The sequence below is a fragment of the Salminus brasiliensis genome, chromosome 14, assembly GCF_030463535.1.
Source record: "Salminus brasiliensis chromosome 14, fSalBra1.hap2, whole genome shotgun sequence".
Taxonomy (NCBI): Eukaryota; Metazoa; Chordata; class Actinopteri; order Characiformes; family Bryconidae; genus Salminus; species Salminus brasiliensis.
In genome coordinates this window covers 10,356,727-10,384,024 of record NC_132891.1, presented here as the reverse complement: position 1 = coordinate 10,384,024, position 27,298 = coordinate 10,356,727, and the positions used below count along the sequence as shown (strand labels likewise).

Sequence of the window (27,298 nt, the reverse complement as noted above, 5' to 3'; positions counted from 1 at the left end):
TGTGACTACACACATGGTAGAAAATGTTTAAAGGGACAGAACACGCACAGAGGGGAAAATACTAACAAACTAAAAGAAATCTAAATAATTGGCATGGGCTAAATGCTCTAAAAGTTGTTTTTGATTAATTTCCCATTAATTGCATAGCCCTACTACACAGTGTTGCTTTAATAAAACCAAGAAATTTAAACTCACAGACCCTGCAAAGGACTGGCAGCCTGTCCAGGGGGTATTCCTGCCTCGCATCCAATGATTCCAGGTAGGCTCCGGACCCACAGCAACCCTGACCAGGAAGATGGATGGATGGATGGATGGATGAACTGCACAGAATCTCTGCAAGAGAAAAGAATGGGCCTTGAGATTTTTAATAGTAATTATAATTGAGTACATTGGAGGTCAAAACGTGTTTTGGATCTTAGAAATGTAAAAATACAAGTACTCAGTTTCAAAAATATATACTTGGAATGACACCAGAGTAAAGTGCAGGTATGTACTACACGTATGAAGTACAATTACTTAAGCTTTTGGCACCTGTGGTGTTAAGGGTGGGCAATTTGACCAGGTAGAATATCACAATATTAAAAAGTCATAGTGCCAAACCCAACCTGGTGGCTACTAATAGCAGAATTCACCAGTGAACACTGAGAATATGGACAGCCTGGATAGTTTCCTGCTGTATCAACTACAAGTGTAAACAAAAGCGATTATGAGGTTCTCTCCCAGGTACAATGACCAAAACCAGAACTGTGACTGTAACAGAAAAAATAACCAACAAGGCCAAGAGAGGTCAATAAAGTATGTCATGAGTGCCATAGCAGTGCTCCACACTGTGGTACAAACATATCAACCAAGCAAACAACGTACAAAGTACTAACCCCAAATTCAGCTGAACTTTGTGTACCATCCCTCCCTATAAACACACACCTCACACCTCACATTCAGCTTGTGGTTTGCTGTTGTGACTACCATTGTTTGTACACGGGCTCCTCGACATGTAATCATCTTATCTGGGTATTATTCCAGCAGTGTGGCTTCTAGATCTCCTCCGTGTGTCACGCTTGCTCTAATTAATAGTTTCATTTATATTGCCAGGGCAGAGAGGCAGCAGTTAGATGGCTCAGGTCGAAACTGCTGAGGACTGAGTGAGGAAGTTGGCTAGGCCACAGCTGCGTCACGGCTCAAACTGACAGGAAGAAAGAGTGCAGCACATGTGTCTTTCTATATACAGCAGGTCTACTCGTAGCTTGTAGTGCGTTTCTCAAAGCTTCTTGACACTTTCCTCTTGTTCGTTTTAGCTGGAGCACAGATCGGCATCGAGGCAAGGCGTGACCCAAACCCTCATTCCACATCTTGGCTTTAGAAGCTGTCTTTCTCTATTGCCGCAAGTGTTGTTGTTGCCTCCCTGCAGCCCCCCACCCCCTAAAGTCAGAGCGCGTGGCTCTGTTTAGGTCAGGGTGCAGGGCAGGTTGTTGGGGTGAGCGGGGCAGAGGGGCAGATGGCCCTCAGTGTGTAGCCACAGGGAGGGACCACTGGGCCACAGTGTGGAAAAAGACAGAGGAGAACAGAGGAGACAGTGGGCTCGGCAGACATGGGATGCTGTAGCGTGACTCCGAAGGCCACAGGCATCGACGAGGTGGGTCCGGACGAGATTGAACTCCTAGACATCGATGCAGCAGGGTAAGGATGATGCTTTTGGGTCAGTTTTCTCTACTTTAATAACACTGGTTTTGTTTGCCCAGGCTTGTGAAACAGTTTGACTCTCACACAAGGACTTCCTGCTTTCAGAGCTGTTTGGAAAATGTTTGGTCACCTTTGAGGTTTTTTATAGAAGAACCAACAGTGTCCAGATTTATTCAGATTTAGTGAGGTGTGCATGGCTAAAGCGAAAGCTACAGAGGTGTACATGGCTAAAGCGATGTCATATGAAAATGAGAAAAAGTGCTAAAACTGGCTTAAGTGAACATAAATCGATCTACTGTAGAGGTTTCCTTTTTTTAAAACAACAACTGTAAATCTTCTGAACATGGTACATTCTGTGCTGAACAGGTGGTTTTGGTTCATTTTTGAAAAAGACCCTGACATTACTGGTGGAAAGTATCTCAAGCAAGATTAAACCTGTTAAATGTTGGGCCGATAAGTTCATTTCCAGATGCAGTTTAGTCATGTTTTGCAGTAAGCAATAAATGTAATCTAAAGAGATCAAATAAGCCCATTTAAGACCCAAAAACAAAGCTACTACTGCTGCCACACGACTGCTCATTTCATTTAGACTGTTTATTTCTTACGCAAGCGTTAGCAACAGCGTGTTTGAGCTGTTTTACCCTTCCTAAAATTTCGTGCGTTTCCTTCAGATGGGTAGGAGTCGTGCTGTTAAAGATCTAATTAGAGCCCCTTGCGCAATAAATGAAGTAGCACTAATACAGTAAGTCTAATTGAAAGAGTAAAGCATGTTTGAGCAGTCTGGTGTCTTGCACAGGGCTGGGCTCAATCCTCTCATTAGGAAACTGCAGGGATTAGGGAGAGAGGTAATCAGAGGCTCATACACCACCGCATGTGTCCAAACTGCCACAGCATCTCTCCAAAAAGCCCACACCCCTTACAATCGGATATACAAAGTGGTATTGTTTGCTAACTTTACAAGGGAAAAAAAAACATTCCAATGTGTTGAATTGAACTAGGATTTCATCACAAGTGATTCTGGACCAGTTCTGTTTGTCGTTTTTTTATATTATAAAAAGTAAAGGGTAGTTAGTGTAACAACACACAGCAATGATTTTAATAGTCTGCTTAAACTAATGAAGTGCAGGGACATCGTTTACACATTGTAAAAATGTAGGAAATTATGAAACATTGTTTTATTTTTTAGAGTAGTGTGAAGGGAATATGGAGATTATAGAGGGTCAGATGGACAGTGTCTGCCCCCAACTCACCTCCCACGGTAATCTGCTTATGTCTGGACGCTCGCCTGGCGGGTCTAACCAGGCTGCTGTCGAGGAGGGCAGGGGGGGAAGGGAGTTACTGAGGATGAGACAGCAAATTGGCAAATGGCACTTCATGAAAACCCACTGTAAAAAAAACTGAGACTGATTTGCAGAGTTTTAAGGAAAACATGGAAACAAATAATATATATATATACATATATATATATATATGAGTAGCTATATAATATGCAATGCATATGCCCTTCTAGATTTGAATACAACTACTTAAACTGCTAGGTACCACATAGAGCACATTTAAGGTTGATTCTTTAGCTTTTGAGCAACATATGTAGTGTACGTTTAACTCAGCCAGTGTGTATCTTATTTACCTTTATTTACTCACTAGGCCTGCATCGTACTTACTAGGCCTGCATCTTACTCACTATGCCTGCATCTTACGTACTAGGTCTGCATCTTACTCACTATGCCTGCATCGTACTCACTAGGCCTGCATCGTACTTACTAGGCCTGCATCTTACTCATTAGCCATGCAGCTTACTTACTAGCCCTGCATCTTACTCACTATGCCTGCATCGTACTTACTAGGCCCGCATCTTACTCACTATGCCTGCATCATACTCACTAGGCCTGCATCTTACTCACTATGCCTGCATCGTACTTACTAGGCCTGCATCTTACTCACTAGCCCTGCATCTTACTCACTAGCCATGCAACAGACTTAATAGGCCTGCATTTTACTTACTAGCCCTGCATCGTACTTACTAGGCCTGCATCTTACTCACTAGCCATGCATCATACTCACTAGCCCTGCATCTTATTCACTAGCCATGCATCATACTCACTAGCCCTGCATCTTACTTAATAGGTCTGCATTTTACTTACTAGCCCTGCATCTTACTCACTAGGTCTGCATCTTATTCACTAGCCCTGCATCTTACTCACTAGCCCTGCATCATACTCACTAGCCCTGCATCTTACTTACAAGCCCTGCATCATACTCACTAGGTCTGCATCTTATTCACTAGCCCTGCATCTTACTCACTAGCCATGCATCATACTCACTAGCCCTGCATCTTACTTAATAGGTCTGCATTTTACTTACTAGCCCTGCATCTTACTCACTAGGCCTGCATCTTACTCACTAGCCCTGCATCTTACTCACTAGCCCTGCATCGTACTCACTAGGCCTGCATCGTACTCACTAGGCCTGCATCTTACTTACTAGGCCTGCATCGTACTCACTAGGCCTGCATCGTACTCACTAGGCCTGCATCTTACTTACTAGGCCTGCATCGTACTCACTAGGCCTGCATCGTACTCACTAGGCCTGCATCGTACTCACTAGGCCTGCATCTTACTTACTAGGCCTGCATCGTACTCACTAGCCCTGCATCTTACTTACTAGCCCTGCATCATACTTACTAGGCCTGCATCTTACTTACTAGGCCTGCATCGTACTCACTAGCCCTGCATCTTACTTACTAGCCCTGCATCATACTTACTAGGCCTGCATCTTACTTACTAGGCCTGCATCATACTCACTAGCCCTGCATCTTACTTACTAGGCCTGCATCGTACTTACTAGCCCTGCATCTTACTCACTAGCCCTGCATCTTACTTACTAGGCCTGCATCGTACTCACTAGGCCTGCATCTTACTCACTAGGCCTGCATCTTACTTACTAGCCCTGCATCTTACTTACTAGGCCTGCATCGTACTCACTAGGCCTGCATCTTACTCACTAGCCCTGCATCATACTCACTAGCCCTGCATCGTACTCACTAGGCCTGCATCTTACTCAGGCAATAGATTTCCATTTTCAACACGAAGGTGCGTTATAGTCTGTGCCAGAAATATGCTGTGTTCCTGTAAACTCACTAAAAAGTGCTTTAAATAGTCATTAACACCTCCTTTTATCACAATGTATATTTAGAAGGTTATTGTGGTGGATGTGGTATCACCCATCACTAACTGAGAATTGCAATGACACGCAAACCAACGTTAAACTGACCACATTTACATGGTTAGCTAATAAGAACCAAAAATATAAGAGCCTTTACTGTAAATGACCATATATTATGTTACTTTGGAGGGACTTTTAACTCTTATTATTGAGGACAAATGTAATACTGGCAACATCTGCTGTGGAGCTGTGTAGAGGAGTAAACATGCTAGCTAGCTTGCATAATTCTAACTGATGACCGTGCAGTTTCGTTCACTGTTGCACCATTAGCCCTAAAGCTGTGTACCAGCATTTTCAGTGTTACCTGATATTTGCAGGGTGTGGACTCTGGGGGAGAGCAGGCTACAGGTTTCTGCCAGGACTGAGACAAATGACCTTCCTCATCGTTGTCCCTCTGTGAGGCAATTCAAAGAGGAGGTAAATGTCAGGCCTACAGACATGTAGTCCTTATAGGCCCATTTATCATGTCTCTGCTTATGGTCAGTCATGAGAGAAAGGCAGATTTTAACCTCTTTTGGAAATCTACCTCTCAGTCGTAGTGTAAATGACCTATTTTGTCTAACATTTAACATGACAAGCTGTCAAAATGTAGGATTTTCTGTGCTAATGTTCAGTATCATATGCTACCCTAAATTATAGATAGTCAAGACTCATGTATTTTCTTTATGTTGAATTTAGCTGTTGAATGCTGTTATGATACTAATAAGATTTTGCTTAAGCAATTAATAAAATGTTAACTAAAATGAACTAAAGTGTTCCCTCTAAACTGAGGAATGTTTTATTAAACTCAGAGAACAGATTGTTAGACAGGGTGGAACAGTTAGCTAATTAAACTGAGGGAACAATTTATTCCATTGAGGGAATAATTTATTAAATGTAGGGTATAATGTATTAAACTGAAGGTACAATTTATTAAACTGAGGGTACAATTTATTAAATAATTTATTAAACTGAGAGAACGATTTATTAAATTGAGAGAACAGCAAAAACAGCGAAAACAGATAAATGATTTGTTAAAATGAGGGAATTATTTATTAAATTGGGGGAACCGATTGTTAAACTCAATGAATGCTTTATTAAATTGTGAGAACAATTTATTAAATAGAGAAAACAGATAAATGATTTGTTAAAATGAGGGAATTATTTATTAAATTGGGGGAACATTTTATTAAATTGGGGGAACAGATTGTTAAACTGAGGGAACGATTTATTAAATTGGGGGAACAGATTGTTAAACTGGGGGAACAATTTGAGAGAACTGAGAGAACATCTCTTACTTGTTAGTTGTCCTTGGTACCTTAAGAGCTCATTAAGGATTCTTATAAAAAAAAATCATGTAAAGTAAATTTGGAGAAATATACATATATAGATTACTATAAAAGAGTACTAAATAAACATTACACAGAGACACTGTTTTACAGATTCTTATGAAAATACTTTTTATAGTATTACTTATGGTTGTCCATATGGTTGTCCACTATGTGGTGGTGTTGTTGTATATATTATTAAATGAATAGAACAATCTGACTTAATTCCTTTGCATTTCTCATTTAAGGTCCCAGATCCCATCTCTTCACAAGAGTTTACTCAGAAAAGGAACTCACAAGTATGACTCTGATTTTAATACTTTAAAGCAGCACAACTAGTATTACAGTGTCTGATACCTGAGCTGACTCTGCTTCACCCCAGTCATTCAGAATACATATGGATTATTATGGGTAAAGTGGAGTGCATGTACTGTATCATTGTGTGTGACCATGGCATGAGCTTTTGCAGGAAGACACGTATGTGTGTCTGATTGGCTGTGTTTTGTTTGCAAGGTGGTACTGTGGGGGTGGACCAAAGATGAGCTTCACCACAGACTCTATACTCATCCCATTAGAGACTGGGAAGGCCGAGGGCTACACACTTTCGGAGACATCATACACTCCTCACTTGTATCTTTACACAGTGGCTACACAAGGGTACGAACAAATCCAAGACTAAATGAATAAATAATGTTCTTAATAAACACTTATTTATTAAACACTTCAAACACACCAGTATAGCCATGCTGAGTATTTCACATTCTGTGTGAGCTTGATAGGTTTCACTGATATTGCAGCCCTGTTTCCCTGACCTGAATATGTGTGTGACCCACATTTTAACCTCTTGTTCCATACAGGTGATGAGTGAAAGATATCTGGTTCTCTTTTCTTTTCATTTATTAATCCTCGCTCTGGACAACTCAAACCAGGACTTTATCTACGAGGTAAATGTATGCTGTGGTAAAAGTCGTGAAATAAAGCTTTCTAAATAGATTTCTGTGTTTCTATTTCAGACTTTGCCCAGTCAACCATGTGTGTGTGTGTGTGTGATGTGGCTTTGCAGGGCATTCTTCCTCTTTCAGCAATTGAGGTGCGAGTGACTTCGCAACAGGACTCAAGTGCGACACACATGTTTGAGATTAGTGGTGAGTAGGTCTTTTTAAGCAGTCAATATTGCTTCATTTGGGGGGAAAATAGCATAATAACTTAGGACGTAAAGGAAAAAAGGCAGGTCATGTCCTAGAGTTCCATTATAAAAGTCATGTAAACTCCTCATCAGTTTAAATGAAGGAACCAAGCCCATTTCTGAAGCATTTTCAATACTAAAAAAGCAAAAAACTTCATATTAAGCTAGTTTTAGTAGCTTAGTTTTCAATTAAATGTTGCATTTTTTATTAAATTTAAGCTCAAGTTTAAAAGCTTGAATTTGTTTCTCTGGGAAAATTAATGACGTGACCTGCCGGATCTTATGTGTATAGCAGCCAGTGTTTGGGTGAACTGATGACTTATATAACTTTACTTGATATTACAAGTTATGCAGTTTGGGATCACTTATTGCTGCTGTCTTACCTATGCAGGGCCCATGGTGGACTCAAAAATCTTCATCTGTGCTAATGCTGCTGACAGAAAGTGCTGGATAGAAAGTATAGAGGACAGGAGATACAAATCACTCAGACAGCAACTAAGTCCCTCTCACAGCGCCCTCTCCTACCTGGTACAGCACATGCACACATCACAAACACACCTTTCTAACTCATTGTCACTTGGCCTTCTAGCAAAATGGATCTAAACAGAGCATCTGAACTCCCTTACTACTAAAACTACTGTGAATGTGCATATGTCTACCAATGAGTGTATATAGGCGTCTGTTGGACAAAAATATAACGTAGCTAAAATGCACCACCATGAGGACAAATGGTGAACATCAAGAGACAATATGCACTACCACTGTACCTACTGCATGAGCTCCTTGACAGCTGTGCTTTTTCCTGGTTATATCTGCTGAAATAAGTCAAAAATTAAAATATTTGAGAGAACAAAACTAAATATCTGTTAAAACATACACATCTAATCATTTCCTAACTTAAAGCAAAGCATCAGCTTTATCTTAACCAAAATCCATTTGTCCATATGTTTGTGGACACCCCTTCTAACGAATGCATTCAGCTACTTTAGGCTGTACCCACTGCTGACACAGATGTGCAAAAGCATACACACAGCTTGTCTAGTCCCTGTACAGAAGTATTGCCAATTGAATAATTCTCTTTGGCAGATGACTATGAACCTGTTGGCACCATGCCTAATACCAGGTATAGGCAGAGGGGTGTAAACCCCCCAGCATTGAGCAGTGGAACTGTGTTCTGAGTTGAAGAGTTGGGGATGAGTTTGGGTGGTGATCATCCAATATTCTGACCTTACCAGCGCTCTTGTCTCTGAATGCAATCAAATCCTTGCAGCAGTGCTCCAAAATCTAGTAGAAAATACTTTCCTAGACACTAGAGGCAGTTACTTCAACAAAAGCTGGATAATACCCTTAATTTCAGAAGAAACAATACATATTTTAACAGTGTCCCAATACTTTTGTCCATATAGTGTAGTTTAAACAATTTGTCTTTGATTCCAGTCTTAGAAAGCCAATATCTAGTGTCTCACAGTTTGGTGAGTTCGAATGACAATGTATAAGTTGAATCAAGTGTTTGAGCAGGGAAATTGCCAAGCTGGACTCCAGGCCCTCAAGGACCGGAGCTGAAAAGCCCAGAGCTAAAGGAAATCACAATTAGGTCAAAACTGTAAGAAAACAATGTATTTCCATTGTTCCAGTTGCCATGTGATGAGAGCTGGAAGAAGGAAGAACTGAAGAGGTACTTACTGAGGTCTCCAATCTGGCAATGGGAGGGAACGCCTATTCAACACATGGGCCAGCCTGTCTACCTGTCACTGGTACACATCAGCAACATGCAGAAAAACGTGAGTTTGAGGAATCGGACCATTACACATGCATCTGTTCACAGGAAAAAAGAGTCAAGACCTTTATCAAATTGATTGGGTTGACTCTTTGCAGGCATCCCAGGAGCGTCTCCTTATGCTCTTTCCTTTGGACGTCCTCATCCTGTCTGTGGACGGTCAGCGGGTTCATGTGAAGTATGAGGTAAGAGAATCTGAATGATGAACTTTAGAAACTGCATCTGGGTAATATTTGTGTCGGTACGGTCAATCAGACCTAGCACTCTCATTCTACCAGATGACAAGCACCAAAAAAATCAGGCCTGCCCTGTGTGAAACACTGGGCCACTTTCATTCTCTGATAAGTGCTTAGTTCAGATTAGATTTTACTGCATTGATCCTAGAAGGCAGCATTCTTACAAGGTACACAATATGGACAAAAGTACTGGGACACCTGCTCATTTATTGTTTCATCCCAAATAAAGGGTATTAAAAAGCGTTTATCCTGCTTTTGTTGGAGTAACTGTCTCTATTGTTTAGGGAAGGCTTTCGATTTTGGAGATTTTGAAGCATTGCTGTGATTATTTGATTGCATTCAGCGACAAGAGCGGTAGTGAGATCAGGAGTTTGAATGCTCACCACCTACCTTATCCAAAAACACAGTTAAACCGCTCTACAGCTCAAAGCTGGGGGCTGTATACCCCTTTAGCCCATGCCTGCTACTAAGCATGGTGCCAGCAGATTCATGTTTATTTGCCCCAGAGCCCTATTCTATTGGCAGTACTTCTCTACACAAACTTATAGAAGCTGAATGCATCAGTGAGACGGGGTGTCCACAAACAGCATACATATGTACAAGCTGTACAATGCCCATAGCTTTCAAGTACTAAATATTTAATGAAGCAAAAGTTTGCCTGGACATTAATAAGGTGCAGTAGGCACTGATAAGTATGCAGATCTTAAGTAAGAATATGATGAGTCCTCTGCATCGTCACAGCAGATTAGTTTGATGGCAGCAGCCAAAAAGACACTGTAGTAGTCTAAGAGATGAGCTGAGGGACACTGTCCTCTCCTAAACAATCAGTTCCAGGAAAATCCAGGTTCATTCACTCTTTAGGTGTAATTCATGTTACTCTGACACGCTATTGAATAGAAAAAGATACATGCTAATGTACAGCCAGCGGAATACAGTATGTAGCATTCACTGAAGGAGTAAATAGAGTAGTATTTTTCCATAGACTGTCTAGGTGTTGTCTGTCCAGTCAGTTATGCAGGTGCACTCGGAGATTTGTAATATACTGTGACCCACTGAGCTGAAGGTCTGCTTGCTCTGTAATGCTATCGACCTGAGAAATACCATCTTTTCAACAAATTACAGGGTCGTCTGCCACGGAAAGGTATCAGAGCTTTGGAGAAATCTGCCCTCCCTGGAAGACTTGAATTTGAACTCACAGGTATGTTTTTTTTAAAATACACTCCCATACACATACAGGGGGTTTGATCTGCGTTTTGGCCTCTACAGGAAGGCACAATTTTTGGTCATCGAGAGCAGAGCTTTTCAAAAACGCTCTCCAAGGTACAGATTTTTTAAAACTTTAGTCTTTTAGTGCATTCCTATTCTGCTTTTTAGTGAGCTACCCAAGTCATAAACTACAATGAATACACACAGAAATGACTACATTTCAAGATATGAATAAATGTAAATACTTTATAATAATTTTACATTTAAAAATCCATAATTCAATGACTTCCATAGTTTACTACATAGGGAATGGTGCGTAATGAGATTACCCCCTTCCTCCTCCATGATATTCTGCAGTCTTGCTTATGAGGTATTGTCTCCCCAATCAGGGCTAGCATGCACATGGCAGAGTTTTGTCTTGGAAATATTTTGAAAAAGGGAGGGAGGGAAACCACATTCACCATTTGTTTCGGACACAGATGGAACTTGGCCTCCACCTTTAACGCGTCCATGCAGTAAACATACATACAAAAACACACTCCGTGACCATAAACACAGGTGCCCGGAGCAATGGGCAGCTATTGCTGCAGCACCTGTGGAGCAGAATAGGTGAAGGGCCCAAAAGTGGCAGCTTGCAGTGCCTGGGTATCGAGCCTGTCATCAATAGCCCAGAACTCTAACTGCTGAGCCACCACTGCCCATTAGAAAGTATGTGGACAGGGCATGGAATTATTTAAGTGACAAACCTATAAGTGTGAAGACTGCTTTTCAATAGTCAATTTATTTATTTATATATATATATATATATATATATATATATATATATATATATATATATATATAAAAAAAAACCACACATTTACAAAAGGTACACAAACGCAACCCAAGCACCCAGTTTACTGTTGCACAGTCGTGAGTATAAATCACAGCAAACACCACACCAAAATATACAGACTACACACAAAAGAACATTACAACCGCTGAAGTTTAGCACATAAGATTAACAACCACTTTATTAACAGTGCAGCTTCTCAAATCTTTTGCCTCTCATACTGCTGTTGCTGCCATGTTTACAGACCACTATAACGTGCTACTACATCTCAGCCCCAGCCCTTCCACATCTTTACTCTTTAAACACAATGTTAGCACAACTGCTGAGTGTGTACTTCCCAGAGGGAAAGCCCCAGTGCCGGAAGCGGAACAGAGTTGAGGTCCAGCTTTCTTTCTTAAGGAGTCAGTGGAGAAACTGTCGCTGTACTGAACTGAAGGCCTCAGTGCAGGATCAGAACAGGCCTGGAGAGGCTGGGGTACAGTTTGCCATTCAGTGGTGGAGCATCTTTTGAGGAAGAGCTTAAGTTCTGAGGGAGCTTGTTCCTTAGCCACAGAGGTAAAGCATGTCTGTGCTGGGTTAATGAAGCCATGTCGCCGTGCTTTGTTCGTTCTCACCTTAACTTTAGAGGAGAACCCAGGAAACAGTTCAAGCGTCGCTTTAACATGATTTCTCACATCTGTGGTCATTTTTCTCTTATCCAGCATCCAGAGATCAGTACAGCTAGGAAACTGTGGGGTTTTGGGAATCTAGATGGTGGATGAAAAGATGAAATTTAGCACTCCAGCTTCTACACTGGGTGAATCAGTGGCACAATCAGGTGACTAGATGTTGTCCTAGAAGATTTATGAAGACTCACCTTTACAAAACACGTATAAGAGGATAAGCAAGCTTTTACAGGCTTCTCAATCTTTTTCCTGTCAGCTGCTACAAAGGCCGTCATTTTATCTAGTAGCTACAGACACAAGCAGTAAATGAACGTTACTGAGAGGTGTCTGAGACAGAAGTATCAAAGAGGACCAATATGCTTGCTCTCTCTCTCTCTCACACACACTCACACACACACACACACACACACACACACACACACACACATAAAACAAAGCTCATATTACTTCAGAATTTGAGAGCCTCTTGCTGGGAGAGTCCAGAAGGAGGCATGCCAGCAGTCCTAGGTAAGATCGACTCTTCTGATACACTGACGTTAAGAGAAGGTCACCCTTCCCAGCCTGCCGCATTCTTTCAAGCCAGGTGACAATTTGAGGCCGAGGCATACTGTGTTTCTGAGAAACATTAGCTACCATGAGGTGACGCTAACTGCAGAAATAGCTCCACTTTAGGAAGAAAACTCTTCAGTTTTGCTGCCACACTTGATTCATTCAGTGCACCTGTTGCCTAAAGTTAAGCTGTAATTGGAGGAGTGGCCAGTTACTACTGGATAAGCCTTCCACTTCATCAGTTAGGGGGTGTTAACAAGCTGATTAGGTGGATCAGGTGTAAGATGGATGAGGAGCAAAGAAAGCTCCAAAATGTGCAAGGTAGAGTGGCCTCCAGGCTAGGATTGGGACAACTGGTCTAAACCACTTGTTTGATGGCAGAGTGTTAAGGTCATACCTGGTAGAGAAAGTGTGCAGTGGGATGCTTGCTTGACTCTTTAACAATTGTCATTGTGATAAGATCCTTTTAGCTAACCCAGCCTTGTATACAGAGGGTTCTTTGACTTGTAACAATAGTAAAACACTTAGTGGTGCTCTGTAGAGGCATCTGTTGAAGGTTCTTTAAACAAATATGAACATAAGGATAATTTTATCAGGCTAAGAACCATATATAAATTCATATGATTTCTGATTCCATGTAGGACAACTTACTTAGCACTTACTAAGTAACCCTTAAAGAACCCCTCTTTTAAGGGTGTAGATTGAACAGTATGCTTTGGATATTGTACTGAAGGTATGGTTGGGTATCTAGAGTAGGTTATGGTCAAGTGCCTCTCTAATGAACACTATTCTCAGATTTTTCTTTGATTAGAAGTGAACGCAGCTCAGAAAGCTTCAGAGACCCCAATGCCCTACATGTTGGACACCTTTCATTAAGTCACTTATCAGATGAGTTAAATCAAGAACATATATATGCTATATAAGCTGCAGTATGGAGATTCTAGGATTGGGATTAATAACCTGGAAAGTTCAGTAGTGCCATGGTCATCTCCTCTGCTCCAGGAGACCTCCCTGCAGACTTTGGCTTCAACCCTAATTGATTCTACCTGAACCATCTGGATGGGGCCTAATTTGGGGATGTCCAAGCTATCCACAAAGGAGTGTGAGTGTGGCTGCAGGTATTCATTGCAATCAAGCAGAAGGACACCTGCCTCCACTTGTTTAATTAGTTGGTCTCAGTCTTCAAACAGCTGATCAGGCTCAGATAGCGAGCATTTATCGGTCCGCTGGCTTCATAAGGTCAGCACCCCACAGCCCAGTTGCCACTGCTGGGTCAGCCCACCCAGATAATTGGGGTTTGCACAAGATCTAAGTAGTTGTTCATCTTCACAAATTCATTTTAAATGCACAGACAATTTTTCTATTTTTATTTTAGAATATAAGCCAAGACACATTATTAACAAGAAAATTAAGTCTGATATACAAAATAATTTAATTGAAAATGTTGCTGTGAGTGAAAATGATTTACTAAACTAACAGTTAACCAGAAAAAATGCCAAAATAAGTAAATTGGACTGTTTTTGTTATTTTGTCTAATACTTTGCTTAACCTTTGGCAGTCCACTGGACAGCCAGCTTTGCCAATAGTGGTCCGATATCCTCTTGCCATCAGGGGTGAGGTGGGCCTCATCGATAAGAATGAAAACCTGCTTCTGCACTCAGCCTTTGTCCATAATATTGGACACCCTTAATCTAATCTAACCATGTATCAAGATGCCCTGTTTCTACTGTTCTGCCTGGGGTTACCCGACCTGGCTCTCCACTCCCCTGCTGCCCACTGCGAATACTGTCTTGCTCTGGATCTTAGCATTGGTTTATTATTGCCTCACTGCAAAGCTGCATATGACAATGTTTCCCCTGCATGGACTTTCACATTACCACTGAGCATGTGTCCTGTGCTCTCTCGGATTCCCCTACACTTTCTCACTATTTGTGTCCAGTTATTCCAGTTCTGTTATGTGTTGTGCTATCCAACGTCAACCAGAGGAGGATGGGTTCACCTTTCGTGTCTTGGTTCCTCTTAAGGTTCTGAGGGAGTTTTTTCTTGTCGCAGTCGCCCCTGGCTTACTCAAGAGGCTCAAGCCTCTGCTTTGTGAACTGAAACCTACAGGGAGGTTGAGGGTTGATGGCCACTGCTACAGTGGAAATGATTTCCTACACTGATTAACTGATTTGTGTTTTCTTTATTTTAGGGGATTTAATGGAACCCTTACTGGTCTCGTGTACTTATCCAGAGGATTATCAAAACTGGATCTTCCAGTTACAGCAGGTATGGTTTCTCACCGTCCTCATTTCCACCACAAAACTGAAAAGGCCTTGAAAATACAATAGAACAAAGACGAATAACCTCCAAACTCTCCCTACTATCATCTTTCTAGTGTAGAAACCACCTGTTACTCATTGTTCTTTTTGTATTCTCCAAGCCTGAGAAGGTGCCTCATACGATTTCCAACCACACACCTCCACCTCTCATACCCAAGAAGCGCCGGAGCTGAAAAGGAGAAGAAAGCCGGACCAGTGTCTTGGAATAAGAAGCTACAGAGGAAAGGACAACATGATGTTGCTGCAAACCTTTAAGTGTTTTACAGTGAGCGTATCCTGGCTGCCATGATGTAGAAAAAGCTTGGTCTGATGTGTATGTACAGTTTATTGTACAGAAAACGTTTGGTCCTAAGGTGTAGTTGAACTTCTAAATGTGATGTTTAGATTGGAGTAGGATGTGCATTAGTGCAGATGTCTACTGGAATGCATGTATGTGTTTTTATATTAAGCTAAGCCAGCGGTCTGCATGCCTTCTACGAAGCTTTGTTGTCTCAAACAAGTACATAATGCTTCTCTGAGATGTAATAAATTACTTTAATTAGAGGCACATTCCTGAGCCACCTCAGCAGGTCTCTCTTATCTTATTAACCGCAGCTCCTATTCTGCAGCCGTCACCGCTCTGATTTAGAACAGTTGGAAAGTCAGTGAAACCACTCGAAGCCCTTGGTATAGCTGTCACAATAAAGCTATTCAATTTACCTCATACCCAGTCTCGCTCTTGCCTCCAGGCCAAAGATACGAGGTGAGCTAGACTAGGGTAGCCTTGAGTGAAAGCAGTCTTTATGAGGCAGGCATTGTTGCTGAGAGCAAGCACAGCTGGGGCGCCTGTATACAAGCAGAGAAAATGAACCCTGTTCTATGGATGGAGTGTGCCCCCTTCAGAAAAATACACAAATACAAAAGCAGAAGGAGCTTTTGGTTTTTAACTTGATTAATAGGTTGTTGTTGTTTTTTCGTTACTGCCCCTCACAAATCTTCATTTTTGTCTTTTCCAATTTTTGACATTGACACTATATGGACCAAAGTATTGGGACACCTGCTCAATTGTTTCCTTTTGAAAGAGTTAAAAAGAGCCAATTCTGCTTTTGTTGGAGTAACTGTCTCTACTGTCCAGTGAGGAGTGTTCTACTAAACTTTTAAGCATTGCTGTGAGGATTCGACTGCATTCAGCAGCAAGAGTTTTAGGATGTTGGAGGATTCCCCCCACCCCCCATCATCTTCAACTCCTTAACTCATCCCAACAGTAGTGGACGGAGCTCCATCCATCATTACAGAAAACACATTCCACTGCTCCACAGCTCAATGCTAGGGGGCTTTATACCCCTCTAGCCCATGCCTAGGCATTAGGCATGGTGCCCATAGGGTTATGTTTATCTGCCCCTATTCTACTGGCAGTACTTCTCTACATGGACTAGGCAAGCTGTATGTGTGTTTATTTGCACATCGGCATCAGCAGTGGGTGCAACATAAAGAAGCTGAATGCATTTGTTAGAAGGGGTGTCCACAAACCTTTGGACATGTAGTGTAAGTCTGGCAGTTGTTCTTTACATTGTGTTCACAATTTCATGATGAATGGCACAATAGAAAAGCTCCAAACTGAACTGGAAAAAAATGACTCTTTAAAATGACTTCCATTGAAAGTTAAGGTGGTCTCTTTTTTTTCAGTCAAAAATGGAGGCGGTTATTTCCGATATCTGCATTTATTTTTAGAGATAAAACATTTACAAGAATGCAACACAAAGGAATATATCTCTATTGTGCTTTTATAGACCATGCTCAGCATAATTATATAGTGTATTTCCTCCAAACAGAAGTTACAAAAATATCCACATCCTACTATCATAAATAATGGGCATTGAAATGTAGCTATACTTTATGTAAAAGTAGGAGTGGACAACAGACGAATCGGTTGCAACAGCGGCCGCTTAAATTTTAGTATAATTCAACATGAAGTTGAATCTACCACTGAAATGCTGAATATTTACAACAGGTACAACCATTGAAATGAGTTGGTTACTTAGTACTCCTTTATAATGAAGTGCAAAGGACCCAAATTTAAACATTGTGTAATACTCAAACACACAAACTAAATACAAGCTCTGCTTATAAGCCATTTCCCTCATTGTTACCTGCTTTAGCCCAGTTTTTTTAAGCCGTTCTGTTTTGTAAAGTCCCTTTTCTGATTGTAAGACAGTAGTGCTCCAGCTAAAATGCTACATATCTACATATTCTAATAACAAATAAAGGAGAAAGCAAACTTAACGGTGCTGTTGCTGTAATGCTACCCATTTTCCATCAGTTTCAAAGTGCACCTACAGTATTGCACATACCTGACCACCACTGTGGAAATCCACGCCGCACCTTTTGTCTTCTTAAACAGATGTTGAGATGGTGACTATAACTCTAACATCAAATAAATTCTCTCTTTTTTTAATAAAGCAAGATCTTAAATAAAAGGGCGCACCATATGGCAGGACACGCCCTCACTGAGACTCGCCCTCTAGTTTCTGGGTGACACACTTGATGCGAATGTTCTCACGGAGGTTGCGCAAGCGAGCGCTGCGGCTTGTGATTTCCTCCACGTACGTTTTGGGGAACCAGCCCCTCTCTCCGTCAGACAACCGGATTCCCTCCACCCATCCTGAGGGTCAAGCAACAACAGTGTTATTTTCATGTGAGGCGTGGCTTTCTGAATTTAGTGTAAAATCCTACAATAAGCATGCAGAACGTTTTTAAACTATATTTTTAATGTAATATATTGATGCTGTTGTTACAAAACATCTACAGTCTTTATAATAAAGGTGCTACACAGGGTGGTGATGCCATAGAAGAAGCATTTTTGATTTCATAAAGATCTATTTTTGTAAAAGAGATGCGAATGTGAAGAATCTTGACATCAACTTCTGTAAATCTTTTAAAATATTCCCCACACACTGGTATCAGATGCATGACTGACTGACGCAAGTCAAGCCAAACATGTTTTCTTTACACATAAGTGCACCAATTACATCCAAAGCTCTGCTTCTCAAGTTTAGAGTCACTAGGAGAAGTCTCTTTGGTGACTCTCGTTTTGTGGCTGGGAGGCTAGTGTCCTCCGTACTGGCTTTCCTTGCTTATTCAGGAGGCCAATGTCCTCTCTACTGGCTTCCACTGCTCAGGCAGAAGGCTAGCATCCTCTCTACTGGTTTCCACTGCTTGGCCAGGAAGCAAACGTCCTCACTACTGGCTTCCACTGCTTGGCTGGGAAGCTATCATCCTTACTACTGGCTTCCACTGCTTGGGTGGGAGGTTCATGTCCTCACTACTGGCTTCCACTGCTTGGCTGGGAAGCTATCATCCTCACTACTGGCTTCCACTGCTTGGGTGGGAGGCTCACGTCCTTGCTACTGGCTTCCACTGCTTGGCTGGGAAGCTATCATCCTTACTACTGGCTTCCACTGCTTGGGTGGGAGGCTCACGTCCTCACTACTGGCTTCCACTGCTTGGGTGGGCGGCTCACGTCCTTGCTACTGGCTTCCACTGTTTGGCTGGAAACCTATCGTCCTTAATATTGGCTTCCACTGCTTTGGCGGGAAGCTAACATCCTTGCTTCTGGCTTCCACTGCTGGGATGGAAGGCTAAGGTCCTCGCTACTGGCTTCCACTGCTTTGGCGGGAAGCTATCGTCCTTACTACTGGCTTTCACTGCTTGGGAGGGAAGCTATTGTCCTTACTACTGGCTTTCACTGCTTGGGTGGGAGGCTCACGTCCTTGCTACTGGCTTCCACTGCTTGGCTGGGAAGCTATCGTCTTTACTACTGGCTTTGACTGCTTGGCCGAGAGGCTAATGTCCTCTCTACTGGCTTTCACTGGGAGGAATTGTCCTCTCTCATACATAACATACATTTAAAACACTGCTGTTTGAATGGTAAGGTAAGTACACTTGAATAACCACAAAGAGTTTGATCCACTGTGGCTTACCATCACTTGTAATGGTTTTAGCCTGAAGTATGTCAGCCTTCTCCAGCGTGAGTTCATCATGCTCCTGGGCCTGATAGCTCTTAATGCACTGAACCTGAGACAGATCTGCATGAACACAACACAGCCCCAAGATGTTAACCTCACACTCACAGTCTTCATTCGCCAGTAAAGACAACCCACATCCAGAAAATGGCCTCACCTTCGTTCTCGCTGGTCTGTTCAATGGTTGTCTTTGGGTCAGGAGGAAACATGGCTGTGATCCATCTCTGTTTGCCACTCCTGTTCAGAAAAAATGTTACAAGGTTTACATTTGGCTTTGTTTGTACAGGTAGTTTAATATTTGGACAGGATTTGGACAGGAAGGCAAAAAGTCACATGAAATCCTACATTTTCCAACTGGATTCAAATCACATTTGTACACTATGTCCAAATGTTTGTGGACACCCCTTCTAATGAATGCATTCAGCTACTTTAAGTTGCACCCAAATGTGCAAATACACACACACAGCTTGTCTAGTCCCTGTGGTGAAGTACTGGCAAAAGAATAGGGCTTCTGGAGCAGACAAACATGACTATTTGCATCATGCCTAATGCCAGGCATGGGTAGAGAGGTGTTCTCTGGAATGAGGGTGGTGCTCCATCAATACTTTCGGCATGAGCTGGGGAGTTGGGGATGAGATGGGGTGGTGATCCTCCAACGTCCTGATCTCACTAATGTTCTCGTTACCAAATGCAATCGGATTCTCACAGCAGTGTTACAAAATATATTAGAAAGCCTTCCCTGGACAGCAGAGACAGTTACTCCAACAAAAAGAGGAAAAACTCTTTTTTGATGCCCCTGATTCCAGGAAAAACAATGAATGAGCAGCTGTTCCAACAGTGCATGTGGCTTTAGACAGGTTTCACATGTTTTTTGCTGAATTGTATCTTGATATACTTTGGCCAGATTAAATTGTAATATTTTAATGTCCACAATGTGATCTAATGAAATTTGTTTCCATTTTAGGTCTGGTGATCTACCAGGGCTATTAAGCGTTAATAGATTGGCCATAGAAAATCCTTTGGATGGAAATATAGAGCGGCGGGGAACCTAAAGAAAGTCACCATGAACATCAAAAACAGAGACTCCGTTTGTACCATTGTGTGATTAGCTGAAGCTAGACTGGGAGGTACACTATAATCATGTTCTTTTGAAGTACTTTCTTGACAGACAAGACATTTTTGACGTTCTCCCAGCTGGGTTCAGCAGAAGCTTGATTTACCAACTAGCTCATGGATGATTTAGACACAAACAATAGAAGTATTTAATTAATGCTATTTTAAGAGAACCTGTGTTGTGGCACACGGTGAATCATCACATTATTAGCTCCCAAAACCCCAGGACTCAAGGAACCATAGCTTGGCTGTGAGTTTGATGGAACATAGGCCTCACTCTGTCTGTGACTTGAGCAGGATCTGATGCTTGAGCTGCTGGCCTTCACACAGCTGCAGATGAAAGATGAAGCCTGAGATGCCCTGAAGCTTCTGACTCAAGTCCTTCACCTTCAGCTCACCAATCTTTGCATGCACAAACACCATGAACTTCCACGTGCTGCAGTGAGACAGAAACAACAGCACTTTGTTAGCAGCCAGCTTGATTTATATACTGTGCCCTGTTATCACGGCTGCTGTCAGGACTCAGACCGTGTAAGCAGGTTTGCAATTAGCATTTAATGCCTCAGCCTTTTACTAACCCTCCAGCAGTGTGAAGAAAAAACAACACCGCAGGTTCAGGCAGAACCAAACATAAATTACTCTTCTCCTCCAGTAACTTTCCCATGCTCTGCCCCTGCTCCCGCTCCCTCGTTTTCATTATACACTCACTCCTTTCTCCTGGAGAGCAGGAGGCAGTCATTAAACAGGTGCAGATACACTGGCCGCGTAGGCAGTTTCAGTTTTGACCCGGATATGCTCATGGTTTGCGTGTCCACCTCCAACAGCTCGCCGTGCTTCACCAGCCAGCGAGATTGAGAGATGAGAGGGAAAATCTAGAAAAAAAAGAAATGGTGTGAGAAAACGACAGATATGTCCATGATAAGGTTGTTTATTTATTTGAATCTGAAACAAATCAGAATCAGAATCAGAATCAGAATCAGAATCTCTTTATTTCACCAAGTATGTTACCCATACAAGGAATTTGTCTTGGTGAGAGCAACACGCATGACAAGTAACAAAGAAACACAGAACACAGTCTTAAACTAAAGGAAAATGACACTAAACAATAAATAGGGTAGGGGATAAATTAAAAAAAGTAGAAAGTACTAAAGGTAATAAAGGTAATAAAGAGCTGAAAAATATATTTACAGAAAAGAAAAGGACATCTGTACAGGTGTGCAAATAGTCATAGTGCAAAATAGGCAGAGTGCAAATAACTGTTCAGTCCGGTTTGGTACAAACCAAGCATATATTCCATATTACCTTGCCCTCAAAGTGTATTTTCTTGTTGAGATGAATTAGCTCCTCCATCCTCTTCATGGACTGTACACTGGAGTTACATTCTTTTATAATCTGTTCCAGGACATACGAAGAGGTTTATTCACTAAATATTCACTCAATTTTCAACTTCCATTTTTGTAGATTTTTTTACCTTTTTCAGCTCATTAAAAGCTTTGGTGGCAGTGTCCTCGTCTCGTGAACCAGGAGTTGTCCTCTTGAGGATGTTCTGTAACAAGTCATTTAAAAAATGTGTATATATATTTTATATGTATTTATATATAATTTTATTTTAAAAAGGTTAAAACAACTTTAAAATAATTCAGGGATTAAAAAAATAAAAAAAATAAAAATAAGACTTGTATCTAAAATATGTATTTTTGTAAATGCATATAAATGATGTCTACTAACTAACTATAAGAGATACTGGCAGAATAAACTATATTGTAACAACTAAATATTAAAAATTTACATTGTCATGCAAACTACAGACCTATGCATGCCAATTTATTTAAAATCATTCACTAAATATATTTTTTATCAACTCCTTTAGTTTTATTAACCAGTCAGTAATAATTATTCTTTTTTATGTCTGATAAAGGAAATTCTCTCAGTTCTGTTTTTTTATTTTTTAAAGTATTTGGTAAATCTACAGCCTGGATCTCCAGCATTCCTGTATAATATCCTGGATTTAGAACTGAGGGATGATTGTAGGTATTAGGGGATATGGTGCCCACCTCCACCAACATTTTGAGCCGCGTGATCCTCTGAAAAGGCAGGATAAGAAATGAGGTTAGAGGGAGCCGCTGGCAAATGGGGTCCTCTTCCAGACGGGCCAGGATTCCAGGGAAGCGGGGATTCTCCTGCCTGAAGCAAAAAAAAAGAAAAAAAAAAAAGAAAAGATGGAACACAATGTGGATACATGGGCAGGCACCAGTGATGTTGGCCTAGTACTGGATGTCTCTAAGTTAAAGTGTCCTTCTTCTGCCGAATGACACTGTGCATAATGGTTAAAAACAAAATCTACACACAGAGAAAGAGTGCTCACAGGAGCCGCTGGTAGGTCTGCTCCTGGTAAGCCTGGTTGGTAACGTAAGGAAGGTAGACCCTCCGCAGTGCTGGACAGTGTTCCAGGACAATGTCACACACGTCAAAGCGCAAGATGTCTGCCTCTAACCGGTGCTCCAGATCCTGCAGAAACCTTGAGAACAAAGGCAGAGCCCAAAGGGAAACAGACCCGAGAGAAAGGAGAAGGAGGCAACAAGTGACCAAAACGGATAGAAAAGGAAATGGACATTTTAGAACCACTAAAGAAGTTACTCTATTTTCCCTTGCTTCATACTTCTCACTGACGTCCTTGACATCAGGCAGTTTAGAGAAAAGCCACTGTCTCTCCTGAGCCCCCAGGCACTCCGTCAGCTCCGCAGACATCATAAAGTGGTCCACTGCAATGGTCAAGCTGCGAATGTACGAGGCCTCAGATGTCACCAACTCAAACTTAGCCTAAAGGGCAAGATACAATAAATACATTTTCTTAGCATGGGAAGCAAACAGACATCAACAGGTACAGACACTGGCAATCAAAGGTTTGGAGACCTGTGATATTTTGAATTTCCTCACTGTTACTTTTCAATACATTTAGAATAAATACCTTAAAAGGCACTGCTAACGCAGAACAGCCATCCATGTTTTGCACAACTTAATTTCTTCATTAAAAATAAGCTTTAACATTGTTTTGTATATTACAAATTACATATTATTGTTAAAGCAGCATTATGCAAGAATTGGCATTTCTTGTTTCTGGCTCCCTCTACAGTTGGGAAGTGGAATTCATGCTTTGAGCAAGAAGGACTTGCATTTTGGGACAGGCTAAGGAATACAGAACCAGTACTAAAAGTGGCAGAAGTCTGTGGACTGATGCACAGCAGAGTTCAAAGTTGTTACAAGAGTTACAAAGTGCAGTTTCTGGCGTGTCGAGCCCGGGGTAGCAATGATAGCAATGCTATTCTCCTTATCACAAGTCAGTGGAGCTACATGCTACATAGAAAAATGCTACATAGTGTTTAAATGGTCTAAACATCTAAAAAGGTTTGAGTGTACAGTGGTGAGGGCTATTCCTAAGGTACAGACGGTCACATTCTGTCACAAATAATTTATGGAATTTATGCTGTTTCCATTCATTGTTGCTATTGGTTAACTGACTTAATAATAACTTAGTAACGGGGAGAATGGCATCTCTGCTACTGCACTATGTAACTTTGGTGGAGAAGTACTGTAATATTTATGTAAAATATCTCAGCCTGTCCTGAATTGCATGTGTAAGTTTAGTGTAAGCTGCTTACATGTCTACGCATGCCTCTAATGGGGCTCTCTCCCCCATTACCCTCCCTATCTGTAGGGGGAGCCCAGAAGCAAAAAATACCAATTCTCACATAATACTGCTTTAAGTGATTAAAACATATTTGAAACATATTTGAAAACTTTTGATGAGCAGTGCATGTGACAAATCGAACAGGAGTATAGCTGTAGTGTCACCTCCTGTAGTTTGCGTTCCTCATTACTGAAGTTGTCCAGCTCCCCACTGCTTCGCACATCAGGAATATCCTGCCAGAGGGAGAAGGCTGAACCCCGCGAGGAGCGGAAAGAGCTGGAGGGGGAGAGGTTGCTGGGGGAGGCGTAGTCTCCTCCCCTGTCCTCATCAGTTCCAGGTTCCGCCCCTTGCTGCCTCTGGATTTCTCTGTTAATGGCCACATCGCTGTACTCTTGATACAGGACCACTGACAGACAGAGGAAAGAACAAGCCAATGAAGGAAATGTGTATATGCATCCAGAAATGTGGTTTGCAAGTCACACTTACAGCTGGGCAGAAAGCGTGACAAGCGCTTGGAACTTCTGGGAGGAACGTCTCCATCCTCATCAATGGAATCTTTCCTCATGCTGTGGAAAAGGAAAAACAGCATTTAAAAGAATGAAATGTTAAGTGGTATTATGGTTCCCAAACTGCTGTTTGAGGTAGTATTTGCTGTCAACAAAGGGTCTTTGTCATCACCTGAGCTTGGAGCTTCTCCTGTGCAGTGGCAAAGTGCTGTCAGCAGAGGGCAGCGGTGGTGCAATTCCCACCGGGCTGTGTGGCGCACTGTCGCTGGATCCCCCCGAAAGGCGCTGTCTGGTGCTGGGTTTGTCTACAAACAGATAAGCAGGGCAAGAAGGGTTAGCCTAAAAATGTAGCATCTGTGTGTCAGAATGACAAGCACTGAGGCAAGCTCAGTGCACCCAAAGACAAGTGATAAGTGAGTTTTTCAAGCTAGTCCTCAGGGACCCCCTGACAGTCTACATTTTTGCGGCCCTAACACACTTAAACTACTCAAGAACTGAATGCCTGGCATACGTGTGCTCGGAGATGGGATACAGCAAAAAAATTGTACTGGGCAATTCGTGTTAAAACAGCAAGTGAGGGCCTTCCATTAGGTCAGGGGCGTCCAGCTAATCAGAAGTCTTCATGAGCATCTGACTATTAGACAAAGGTATGTTGGAATCAAACCCTCCAGAGTGGTAGATCTCCAGGACCAGAGTTGGCCAAATTCTAAAGTGAGTTTAACAGCAGAGGTGCAGGTAAAGAACTCACAGTCAACAGTGAGGTTCCCAGATGGCTGGCGGTCTCGGGAGGCCACACGGGCGGACAGTGACTTGCCCAGCCTGAGGGTGAAAGAGTTCTTCCTCTGTGAGAGCTGCAGACGAGAGATGAGCTCGGAGGCAGAGAAGCGCCGGCGCTCATGGTCTGCCGAGCGGGACCGAGGCAGGGGGAGGGGGTTTGCTAGTGGCAGGGAGGTCCCAGCCAGCAAGGCCGAGCCTTCTGGAGCCCCACTGCCCCCCGGGTTCACCTCCACTCTCTCTCCCTCATTTGTCTCTTCCATGCCTGTGAGTCCCTGAGGGGGGAAAGTGGAAGGTGGTGGAGGTGTAGGGATGGAGGTAAGTACAAGGTCCTCATCTAAATCTAGGAGGGGGCTAGAGCTCTGGGATGTGGGGATGGTAGAGCCCACCATGCCCAGCTCCCCTTCTACAAAGGACTCAAAGGATCCAGGGAACAGGCAGTCACAGTCCAGTCCCGGGCTGCTCAGAGACTCGTCACTCGGACTGTCGGGTGAGTACACCCTCATTTTGCGACCTGTCAAGAGACACACAAGGTGCAGCATTGGTGACTGACAATTATATCCTTCATCAAGTCCTTCAGTTTAGTACAGTCATTTGGAATATATAATATGCACGGTAGGAAACATCTAAACTAAAGCTTTGTTTTGTCTACTTGTTTACATGCCTTAAGCTCATGTTAATTGCATGCATGAGGAGCAGGGGTTCTAAGTTCTAGCAATGTACACAGTCTAGTCACAGTCTCCCTGCCCAAGTCTAGTCCCTGCTCTAAAAGGATGCTGGGGCAGATGCTGAAACGTGGGTCACCAAGGCTGGTAAAAAAAACCCTTCATTAGACCAGAGGTTCCCAAATCTGTTCTTGGAATACCTTTCACATAGTCTAAGGTTACAGCCACACAAATATTTCCAACCACACAGTGGCAAAAATGCCTGCATGAGCATGCTAGCCCTATATGGGCAGATTCCAGGTTCCTCATAAGGAAAGACATTAAAACACCACAAATAATAAATAAATTCTACATTTAAACAGTGTTATATATTTATAATAGAACAGTATTTACATTTATTCATATGTCAAAATCTGAAATCCAGCGCTATCTGAGTGTAGGCGTTGTAGTTTTATGAGGTTGACTATATAGAGAGTAAGGAGTTATTAAAGCACAGACGTATCCACATACGTGTGGAGGGGGGCCTAACACATCCACTTTAACTCATCTGGAGGGGCTTGTTACTTAGCTGATTAGTTGCTCCAGACGTGATCAAGCATGGAAAACGTACATATGGAGGGTAACATAACCAGGGTTGGGAACCACTGCACTAGACCTTAAATGTGACATTAGTGTAACTGCTGTTTGCTCTTATGATGCTATAATCTAGGAAAGAATGTGGCACATAGCAGCTAAGAGAAGGTGGCACTTACGTATAGACTTCTCCTTCGAAGGTCCCTGTGAGGTTCGTCTCTGTAAACGAAAGAGATCAGGGCTCTGAAGATCTGAACCTACAGGGGAGGAAGGAGAGCTGGGCTGCTGAGAGTCCACAAACATGGGGGACAAGGGAAGGAACAAGTCTCTGGGGCTGACAACCCGAGTCTGGGACAAGAGATTCTCAGAGTCTGTCTTAAGTGAGTCCATGCAAAGTTCCCTGGCATTATTCTGAACGTCCTCCACGTCTTGGTGGCTTTCGTGATTCAGATTTGTGTTCAGGTCTGTGTCTTCAACCGTGCCTCCGTTCTGGAAACAGTCAATCAAGGGCTCATTTTGAGGAGGGCCCGGAAAACAGGGCGAGGAACTGCGCCTCCCCAGCGAAGACGAGGCGCGAAAGCCATTTGTATTGGGCTGCTGGAGGTCAATGAAGGCTAGCGTCTCTTGCTGGCACACGGCAATGTGCTGGGGTAGGAGAGGCCTGCTCTCGCAGGAGTTGCTCAGAGCAACCTGGGCTTCAGGCGAGCCAGGGATCCACATGGCAGAGCTCTCCCCTCGGCAACGGAAGGCGTGGAGGTGAGGCTGGAAGTCAGGGAGAGGGGAGAATCCATAGCCAGGGAGCATGGCTCAGACAGCACATGGGAGCTGAGGAAAATTTAGAGAAGACAAAGGATATCAAATCCTAGTATCTGTTATGCACACATCAAGGCTGCAGTACAAACCTCTGTTTTGGCTGTGAGATCATACAAGATGGATGATAACAGAAATAAGCTCCCTGGACAAGAAATGGTCACCTTGCATGTTCAAGGTAGTT

The 27,298-nt window shown here is 42.4% G+C and overlaps 2 protein-coding genes across 2 annotated transcripts in view; one reads left to right on the top strand and one right to left on the bottom strand.

Annotated features, from left to right (window-relative positions):
* Positions 1 to 1,198: 1,198 nt before the first annotated feature.
* LOC140577343 (probable pleckstrin homology domain-containing family N member 1) lies at positions 1,199 to 15,820 on the top strand. Its single transcript, XM_072697273.1, has 12 exons — positions 1,199 to 1,677; positions 5,223 to 5,322; positions 6,461 to 6,511; positions 6,726 to 6,869; positions 7,070 to 7,156; positions 7,276 to 7,357; positions 7,790 to 7,926; positions 9,033 to 9,179; positions 9,274 to 9,360; positions 10,534 to 10,609; positions 14,855 to 14,931; positions 15,086 to 15,820. Exons 1-12 carry the CDS (start codon positions 1,589 to 1,591, stop codon positions 15,155 to 15,157), a joined length of 1,149 nt encoding a protein of 382 aa, XP_072553374.1. The 5' UTR covers positions 1,199 to 1,588; the 3' UTR covers positions 15,158 to 15,820.
* An 845-nt stretch (positions 15,821 to 16,665) lies between these two features.
* arhgef19 (Rho guanine nucleotide exchange factor (GEF) 19) overlaps positions 16,666 to 27,298 on the bottom strand; it is a 28,378-nt gene continuing 17,745 nt past the window's right edge. The window contains exons 2-16 of the mRNA XM_072697272.1: positions 26,484 to 27,129; positions 25,041 to 25,580; positions 24,465 to 24,597; positions 24,273 to 24,352; positions 23,951 to 24,192; positions 22,758 to 22,918; positions 22,464 to 22,616; positions 22,153 to 22,282; positions 21,570 to 21,644; positions 21,401 to 21,490; positions 20,807 to 20,970; positions 20,376 to 20,534; positions 19,143 to 19,222; positions 18,944 to 19,048; positions 16,666 to 17,625 (exon numbers count right to left, since the gene is read on the bottom strand). Of these exons, the coding sequence (XP_072553373.1) occupies positions 17,468 to 17,625; positions 18,944 to 19,048; positions 19,143 to 19,222; positions 20,376 to 20,534; positions 20,807 to 20,970; positions 21,401 to 21,490; positions 21,570 to 21,644; positions 22,153 to 22,282; positions 22,464 to 22,616; positions 22,758 to 22,918; positions 23,951 to 24,192; positions 24,273 to 24,352; positions 24,465 to 24,597; positions 25,041 to 25,580; positions 26,484 to 27,108 (2,895 nt within the window). The 5' untranslated portion in view covers positions 27,109 to 27,129 and the 3' untranslated portion in view covers positions 16,666 to 17,467. The remainder of the gene's footprint in view (positions 17,626 to 18,943; positions 19,049 to 19,142; positions 19,223 to 20,375; positions 20,535 to 20,806; positions 20,971 to 21,400; positions 21,491 to 21,569; positions 21,645 to 22,152; positions 22,283 to 22,463; positions 22,617 to 22,757; positions 22,919 to 23,950; positions 24,193 to 24,272; positions 24,353 to 24,464; positions 24,598 to 25,040; positions 25,581 to 26,483; positions 27,130 to 27,298) is intronic.

Excerpts from the sequence above, each read along its gene's own strand:
- LOC140577343 (XM_072697273.1), top strand. The coding sequence starts at position 1,589 with ATGGGATGCTGTAGCGTGACTCCGAAGGCCACAGGCATCGACGAGGTG. Across the intron at positions 5,323-6,460 it reads TGAGGCAATTCAAAGAGGAG|GTCCCAGATCCCATCTCTTC; the intron begins GTAAATGTCAGG and ends TTCTCATTTAAG. Across the intron at positions 6,512-6,725 it reads CTCAGAAAAGGAACTCACAA|GTGGTACTGTGGGGGTGGAC; the intron begins GTATGACTCTGA and ends TTTGTTTGCAAG.